The 9,240-nt window shown below is 36.1% G+C and overlaps 2 protein-coding genes across 2 annotated transcripts; one reads left to right on the top strand and one right to left on the bottom strand.

Moving 5' to 3' along the window:
• Positions 1–2,741: 2,741 nt before the first annotated feature.
• LOC9327021 lies at positions 2,742–4,080 on the top strand. The gene is made up of 3 exons (XM_021014822.1): positions 2,742–3,045; positions 3,380–3,559; positions 3,646–4,080. Exons 1-3 carry the CDS (start codon positions 2,980–2,982, stop codon positions 3,874–3,876), a joined length of 477 nt encoding a protein of 158 aa, XP_020870481.1. The 5' UTR covers positions 2,742–2,979; the 3' UTR covers positions 3,877–4,080.
• Positions 4,081–5,150: 1,070 nt separating this feature from the next.
• On the bottom strand, positions 5,151–9,240 carry LOC9329756 (extra-large guanine nucleotide-binding protein 3). The gene is made up of 9 exons (XM_021012779.1): positions 9,029–9,240; positions 7,501–8,535; positions 7,267–7,404; positions 7,078–7,182; positions 6,813–6,992; positions 6,546–6,720; positions 6,211–6,467; positions 5,958–6,130; positions 5,151–5,875 (listed from the first exon to the last, which is right to left on the bottom strand). The coding sequence occupies exons 2-9, from the start codon at positions 8,419–8,421 to the stop codon at positions 5,281–5,283; spliced, it is 2,544 nt and encodes an 847-aa protein (XP_020868438.1). The 5' UTR covers positions 8,422–8,535; positions 9,029–9,240; the 3' UTR covers positions 5,151–5,280.

Raw genomic sequence — 9,240 nt, 5'->3', positions numbered from 1 at the left:
TTCTGCTTTGTTAAAGTAAAACCCAAATTAGTTTGCAAAAAAAAAACAAGGGTGAATTTGCTCAGAGACGTTATTGGGAAAAATATTTAAGAAAACAACATTAGTAAGCATGGTCAGAGACGACGTTAAAAAACGGTTGCAATGGGGCTTGAAGTTGGCAATATTTACGAGAATACCAGTCTTTGCTTACGTCATGCGCGTGGATGAGAGAATAAACGAAAGAACATTCTGACACAACTTAAATGCTCAACAGTTGAATTGACATTCGCGTAGATATCTATTAATAAATATAGCACTTATAATTCGATATATGACTATGAAAATATATGAACATATATCTAAATTTATAGATAAATATTAATTTATTAACTAATTGAAATTTTTTGATGAAATTTGATTTTTATAGCGTTATTAACATTTATATACATGTAACAACGTATATAGAGAATTATAAATATATATTTTTGAAAATATTTAAATATAGATCAACAAATTTTTTTGGACATCCATGCAAAGATCTATAACGCAAAAATGCAGATCTAACTGAACCCATGAAGAAATGTAAAGGAATTTAGATAAATAAATTATCAGAATTTTTGGGTACGGTGGGTTAAATAGCATATACGAGAGAGTGATTGTTAATTCTCCGGCGCCGCGAAGTGAATAACATACACGACAAATAGTTACATCGGAATGATGAAGAGGAATTGAACAATGGTGTTAGAGAAAGATGATAAGACTAAGGAAAACAATGAACAAGCGAGGTAAATGGACATCCAAGAATTAAGAAATAATAATGAAAACAATAATACATGTGCATAAGCGAATGGGGTTAAAATTGGACAAAAAAGAGACTAAAATTAGTGTTGTTCTGGACCTTGTGTCAGTTTACCAAAAACTAAATAGCTCCTCCAATAACGTTTCTCATCCAATTATCTCAAAAAACAATCATGAGGAAGGATAGATAGCAACAATGAAGATACAATATTCGTGAGTAAGTTAAGAACTAAATAGAAATTAAACTCTGGGAATAACAAAGAGGAAGTCCGATAGATTTGGCAACGAAAACTAAATCATAAGAATTGGTTTCAGGATTGTGTAAAACGAGATGTTGCTTATGCATATTATACCCACAATCATATTTTTTGGATTATCATGGGGAGTGCCATGTATTTGGATTGAATTTAACCAATGTGTCAGGTTAAGATAACATCTTTTTCATACTTTTTTTCTAAAACTAATGCTAGGATTCAAAATCTGCCGAATAACTATGTTATGATTTTCTATATCCTACATATTCCCGTTCCGTCATCTGCTTTAATTCTTCATGTAGCATTCAGATCGAATGACTCATTCAACCATTCGAATTTATTGTATGTCTTTATGTTCTTCCAGTTCCATCATCTGGAGAGTTCTGTTGAATGGTTTCTTGCACAAGATATAGAGAATCATGAAGAAGATAGACAAGAAAATGTAGTACTTACCAGGAGTTTTGTTTTTCTTTTCTCTTATTCTTATTGTTTCTTTATTTGAATGAGGTTTGAGTTGCACCGTGCCATGAAAAAAAAAAAAGAAAAAAAAAACAAAATTATCTTTACTCTCAACATTTATTAAAATAACGCCACTAGTTTATTACAGACAGTTATGATTCTAATCTTCAATTAGACACACAAAAAAATGAGTCCGAGGCTGGTTTGCCACTAATTGGAGAAAATGAATCCGGCATGCCATTTTGTGATCTGAATGCCACTGTAAATGTGATATTTACCCTTAATGAAATAAGAGACGATTGGTACAACTAAGAGATAATAGTACAACTGGTACAATTAAGAGATAATATGAAAACTGATACAAATAGTATAACTGTGAGATAATTGGACAACTGGTACAAATGGTATTACTAAAAGATAATAGTACAATTGATACAATTGGTATAACTGACATATAAATAGGTACAACTGGTACAAATAGTTAGGTACAATGGTACAAATAGTTAGGTACAACTGGTACAAATAAGTAGGTACAACTGAAACGAAGCAATTGTAATTCTAAACCCTAGCGCCGTCACACTTACTAATTCGCCTCTTCTTGCTTTCTTCATCGTCGTCGTCGCCGATTATCCGCCGTCAACCTTCTTTGTCGAAGTTTGTGAACCGTTTTTCTCACCAAACGATTGCGCACTTCAAAGGACGAAAGCACGGAGAGATATCCATGGAGAAGAAACATGAAGAGAGATCCATGATTAGTGAATCTAAGAAATCCATGGAGAAGAAACATGAAGAAAGATTCAATCTATGAAGAAACGCAAAGAGAGATCTATGGAGAAGATAGATCTAAAGTTTCATTGATGATGATGATGATGGAGAAGAAGAGATATAAAATGAAAGATCCAAAAAAAAAATCTAGAAAAAATGAAAGAAGAAGAAGAAGAAGAAGAAGCGTGAAAGAAGAAGAGGAGTGAAAAAAGAAGAAGCGTGAAAGAAGAAGAGGAGGGAGTGGCAGGGATACGTAATTATCAAATTAGGGTAAGGGTTTTTGGTCCTTTTGTATTTATTTGATTTAAATTCTTTTATTTTTATTATTCTAAAAAATTGGGTGGCTTTCTAGCCTTTTTATTTCCACATAGTGGCATTCTAGGCATTGTTTCCAAAAAAATACATTCATTAGAATAATGATAATTAGATTTTCCAAATCCAAGAAAAAAAACTGAAGAAGGACAACAAAAAGTAAACGAATCAGAGTGTACAAGGCATTAAGTAAGAATCTGCTTAAGCTATAAGCAAATCAAAAGCAAAGCTTTAAACAAACCAAAAAGCATTTATCATCCATTCATTCACCAAGTTCCTTTGAAGATATAAAGCAACGTTCTTTTTAAGTGGTTGAAGATAAATTTCTCTTTTGTTTCTTCGTCTTCTTCATCTATAATTAAACTCTTGGGCTCACACAAAGTCAAGAATCAAAATCAAGATTTCAGATTCAATGGTTGGTATATTTTCAAGATTCTCTGTTGGTAGAAGCAGCCATCGACGAACACAAAGTGCAATCGTAAGCTCTCTTTTTCCTCTTTTACAACTTCTGGGTTCGATTAAACTTTCAATTTAGATTCGATTCTTATGAAAGTTCAATCTATGGAACATGTTTAGATCTTTATTTGGTTCAAAACAGTGGAAAAATCTCTCCTTTAGCTCGGATTTGAAATACCCAGATTAGATTCTACAGTACTGTTCATGATATACTCGAAATCATTTACCTTCAATTCCAGATTCAACCAATGGATGATAGATTCTGCCTTAAAAGCTTTGGCCTTTTTCAATTGTATGAATTGAGTTTTGTTAGATTAATCTGAGTTATTGAAATTGTCTCATTCTCTTTTGATCAGGATGATAAGGAAGTATTGGCTCCAAATTCTGATGTTGCTGCAGCAACTACCACAACTGCAACAACTGCTACTCATGGGATTGAAGTAGCTACAGAATTTAAACCGGTGGAACATCCGGTCGAGCCTTTGGATAACCATTTACCGATTCAGTGTCCATTGCCTGAACCATCCATTCTTAATGTAACATTCATGAACATATGGTTTTTTGTTGATTCTAAGCTCTTAGTTTTGAGTTTGTAAACGTTTTTGGGAATTCCATGAAACAGGATGGAAGAATCTGGAAGGAGAGAGTATCGGCGTCTATGATGAGAAAAGGTGATTTGCAAACTGCGAAAGATGAGGCTGCTTCTGAGTCTGATGGATCCGCACCAAAACCGCCTCGCCCGCCTCAGCCAAATCGTTCGATCTTGCCATCACTTAGTGCCCCTGAACACAACTTGCTAAATCTACTAGAAGAATGCAGTACGATGCCGCCGGTAACATCTAAGAATGGATGAACAAAGTTCCTTAAACTCTATATAGTTTATAAGATATTATCACACCGATACAAGCTTGTTCCTCAAAACAACTCTTGAATCTTTGTTTTTCGTTGTTAATGATTTTACTTATGTGTGTGCCAGAACAAATCCAAATCATAGTGTATGTTATATATATTATATAGGAAACTAAGGTTCATTAAGCTTATGCTTTATATATCTCAACACCGATATTCTACAATGGAAGTCTTTTCTTTTTCACTCTCATTCAACTATTTCCAAGCTGTACTTCTTCATCATTTTCGCAGATTTAGAAAAGCGGTAGAGCCAGCGTTGTCTAAGCGGTAAACAGAGAACTTTAAACACTTTAACTGATCTTGATCCATGGTTTTACTTTTTATAGGATTTTTGCCCTTTAGGCTTTAACTTTTGCAGGGTATTGTGCATTGAGTTCTCCTCAAGTAAATTTCACTATCGGCATTATATGGGAAGAGAGAAAAGTACTTTTTAAACTCAAAGAAACTTTGTTTCTCCACTTTGGTTTTTACTTCAACATGAAGAAATTACATAGAATCTTTATTCCTTCTACAATTGCTTGGAACAATCTTGTATAATCCAAATCTTTCATTCAAACTGAAGATTCAGGAACTGTGTAAACATCTGCCACTGTGGGATTCACTAGATGTTTTCGTGGCCCACGATAGCTCCCGTGGTTAATCCTTGCTCTTTGATGCAATCCTCCAGCCTGATTTCCTTCTGTGGCTTCACGGTCCATCGCATAATTGACTTGAGTTCTTGTAGAATCTGCAGAAACCAGAACAAGGTGAAAGGTCAAGAGAACAACAAGAAGAAGAGTTGTGAAAGAAGATGAGAGCTTCAAGTGACCCATTATTACTCTTTCTTTTTTACTAAAATTGGGAAATATGGGTTTGAGAGAGTTGAAATGATGACTATAAATAGAATTCAAAAAGAAAGAAGAAAAGGAGATAAGATGGAAATTAAAAACCTTTGCTTTGAATTGAAGTTACTCTCATGACTCACATGATAGTGTTTGTATATTTCACCTACTCTTGCTAATTTTAAAATATATACATATCATATTATTCTTTGTCCAAAAAGATCACAACAATTCACTGATTATCTATTGATCTATCATCTTAAAATATTGGATATGTTTTATTCTCTAGACAAATAATTAATCTCTCTACTAGCTTTTATTAATAACTTTTTCTTAAATCTTCATGTGCATTGTGTACAAAACCTTCTCATTTAAATAAAAAATTTCTACGAACAAATAAACCAAATTTAACACAAAGATTACAAATAATTTTATTTTTCTTCTTCACACATTAATTATCTCTCTACTTAAAGTTAAAAATAACAAAAAATCATTAATCAAGAGTTTCTCCGGGAGATAGAAATCTTTCACTCTTCCGGTCTATATGGGGACGAACTCATATCCGTACTATAAAAGGAATCTTCTCCACCACCATTTAAGTAACTCTCTTCCTTCTCTTCATCCCATTTCAAAACCTCTCTCACATACTTAAACCCTTCATCCACATTCGCGCGGTCCCTAGCCCGAGCTTGCCACACAAACAGTTTCTGACCCGTGATAGACGAGTAAAGAAGCTTGAACTTCATTGCTACGTAGAAGTAAGCTTGGTAAGCTAGTGACTGCACGTTGTTGTTTGTTCTCACAGGGCAGAAATCGCTGAACCAGTCGCAAGATGTTAACGGTGCACGGTTTAGCTTTTCCTCGAACTGGTCGTATTTGTTTAGGATCAAGATAAAAGGCGTGTCTTTGAAACACGGGTGCTTGACCATTGATTCGAAAAGTTCTTTGCTTTGGATCATTTTGTTCTGAAACTGGACTGTTCCGCTGCTTTCGGGTGTTATGCTGATCTGATCGTAATCGCTTAAGCTGATGCAGAAGATGACTGCTCGTACATCTTCAAACATTTCTACCCATTTGCAGCTATCGTTCATCCCCTTTGCGTTTACGCGGATTAGCTGGTACCTGCAACAGAAAGGATTGATGATAATAAGTACCAATGTTTGCGGTTCAAGATTGCGGAAATCGAGTGTTAACCGATATGTACTTTGGCTGAGGAGATGATAAAGCGTCGGGGTTTTCGGGGTAAGATTCAGACATTGGACTGTGTTCACTAAGAGAAAATTCCATGAAAGCTAATCCATTTCCTTGTGTAACGCCTTCTGCGTATACGATATCTCGCTCCGAAGGCTCATACTCGTTGCTCGATACTTCCATGGCCTGAAAATGAAGCCCATGTTAACATTTGAATCAATATGGTAACGATAATACCAGGACCTAAACCCGAGTTCCATCCATACCCGGCTCAAGAAATATTCCGCGACATCAGGAAGGAAATGCAGCTCATCTTTTCGTCTATATGTTGCTTGTATCGCCGGATCTTTCCAAACTTCTTCAACCAATGGAGCATATTCACGTGTTGCAGCTGGGAAAAACGCATCGAGATCACCAGTTGCTATGATATCTAGAAGCCAATCCGAAAAATGCTTCAACCTCGGGTTCAAGGTATAGACGCATTGTGGTGTAGTGACAGTTCCATCGTCGTTTGTTTCCTCGCCTGCAAGAACATTTCAAGGAAACAAGAAACTCATTTATGAAAGCCAAATTTAATCGTTTTGTAATGGGAAAATGGTACCTCCCGAATCTCCTTCAACGGCGTTTAAACCTCTTGTATGCGATAAAGCTTCCTCTTCAAACCGTTCTCTTCCATCGAGTAGGATACTGAGATATCTATACATATTGCTCTGTACCATCAGCTTTATATCTTGAAGCTCTTCCACTGAAAACTTGTTTCCGTACAAAAACTTGGCCTGTTTCAGTCAACAAGAAATCTCGATAAGCAACGATTGAAACCGCAGAGTTATCTCTTTATTTTTCCCACATTACATCCATTAAACATTACCTGTTTGAAGATAGTGCTAGTTCCAGACCCTTCGATACCAAGAAGTAGAAGCTTCTGAATCTTCTTATGCTCTATATAATTCGGAACAGTAACATAATTACTCGGTGGTTGCACCGTTCCGCGAGGTTGTCCTTGAGGAACAGGTAAAGAAAACAGCGCACACATAAACCTCGTAGATGCCTGTTAAACAAAACAAAAAAAACTCGTGATATTTCTTAAAACAGCCACATATTATAAGGATCTGATGAAGAGTTATTATATTTACCTTCTCCCAAATGTTTCCTCGAATATTATTCTGCCCTTCTTCCTCATAACGCCCATCGTCGTATACCCAAAAATGAGTATCACGTGGACACTGTACATTTGCTAGCTGAAAAATATCCACACAAACAAGGTTTATATTCGATTGTTTCTTGACATGTGACACTTAAAACAAGACAATGTCAAACGTTACCTTCAAAATCCTTAATTCAAGCTTTGTGATCTCCCGACCGTTAATATAAACTTCCGTGTTCCCATTGCTTGCTTCCGGGGACAGTTTCCCCGTGAAGTTCAAGTTTGAGCTAATGACTCTATCTGGTTTCTCTCCTTCCTGTTCACAACAACATTAGCCAATAAACAACAAACAAAGCAATTTCAACCTGAAACAAGTACCAAAACCATTACATATATATATATAGTATATTACCTTGCCCCATAGACCAGATTCTTTGTCGTACCAATATCTACCGGGTTTCAACTTCTGAGGGGGTAAAAGACAGTTGAGCAACTCAGCCATTTCCTCGGGCTTTAACGGGTACCCATTCACAATCAACTGCTCAGGTCTCAGCTGATTAGCAGTACATTCTTTTTCCGCCTTCATGATCTGTTTAACTTCTAAAGGACTAAGCAACCGCGACAATACCCGCGAATGCTTCCCTAATTTAGACCGTTTCGATTCATCAATAGCTTGACCAATACAACTCACACATTTTCTTCCTTCAGGCATCGAACCCATCGCTCTAAGCACACAGTTTCCACAATACTTTTCATCACAAACAATACAAGTCTCCTTATTTTCCCATTTCGCTTTTCCACATCTAGAACACTCTCTCTTCTTATTCTTCTTCCTTCTCTTCGTACTTGCGGTACACTCATGGACCTTCCTCTCCCTCTCTGTCTCTGCCTCCACATTGTTCTCCTCCTCTGCAGCTTCTCTACCTTCAATCCGATCATGATCATCAACAGGTTTGAATTTCACAACCGGTCTACGAATCTGATTCCCATTTTGTCTATGACCAGAAACTGGTGATACAGAAGCTGAGCCAGATGATGATTCAGGGTTATTATGCAACACAGAGACTACAGACTCAGAGCTAGCTGGCGAACCTCCCGAAGAGCTTGTGACTCCTCCCGCTATACGAGAAACCGGTAATGGAATCGGATTGTTCACACGAGGATTAACATCAACAGGTGAAACTCTAGGGATATCATGAACCGGAGGAGGACCAGTGTACTCTAAAGCAATGGAGTAATCAAATTCCGATGGATCTTCCGGTAAAGGAGCTCCAGGAGGAAGCATCTTTCTCACCATTTCTTTCCAGCTTTCACCTTCATCTTTCTTCTCCATGTTTTTACAAAATCCAAAATCAAAAGAGCCACCACCAATAACAATTTACAAGATGAAACCCAAAAAAACACAAATCACATCACCATTCCTCTGATTTAAGACAAAACAAAGTTCCTGGTTCAGACACAGAGACAATAAAAACAATAAGAGTTAGATTAGGATATTATATGTGTTAACAAATTGGCTTTGTCATATCAATAAAATCAAAGTCAAATAGCCGGCGAGCATTGAAACCTAAAATGGAAAAACTTTTTAAATGACATTTTGACAAATTCATAGTCAAATCAATTGTCCACGAAAAAAATAATTCAACATCTAACCAAACCCACTTAAAAAAAATTCAGCTTTGAACGCAGCCTATAGAGAAGAAAACAAAAAGAAAAAAAAAACCTAAACTGGTAAATTATTCTGAATCCACTACCAAATCGAATTTGATAAGAATACATGCAGCAAAATTTCAGATCATGATTGTTGATAGATTAAGCAAATTCATTGAAATTTCAAAGAGAATGAAACCAAAAAATGAGCTGTCTCTGAAGGAAGCCACCAATTAAAGCAACAGAACAAAATAAATCTTTTGTAAAAGAAGAAAGATGAAAAATCTTACCTTTTGTATAAAAGTGAAGAAACATGGGTAGAGAGAGATAGAGAAACAAAAAAGTCGAAGCTGAATCTGAGAAGACGAACTCAGAGGAGGAGAAGAAGAAGAAGTAAGAGGAATCTGTTTTGGTAGCTGTGATATTTGTTTTTTCTCTCTGAGTCTGGAGAAAGGAAACGGCAGAGAGACGGTGAAATCTATAGAGAGATGAAATCGAAAAA

Source organism: Arabidopsis lyrata (genome assembly GCF_000004255.2).
Source record: "Arabidopsis lyrata subsp. lyrata unplaced genomic scaffold ARALYscaffold_1, whole genome shotgun sequence".
Taxonomy (NCBI): Eukaryota; Viridiplantae; Streptophyta; class Magnoliopsida; order Brassicales; family Brassicaceae; genus Arabidopsis; species Arabidopsis lyrata.
Note: the sequence above shows the minus strand (reverse complement) of the source record. Positions and strands in the feature narration are given on the sequence as shown.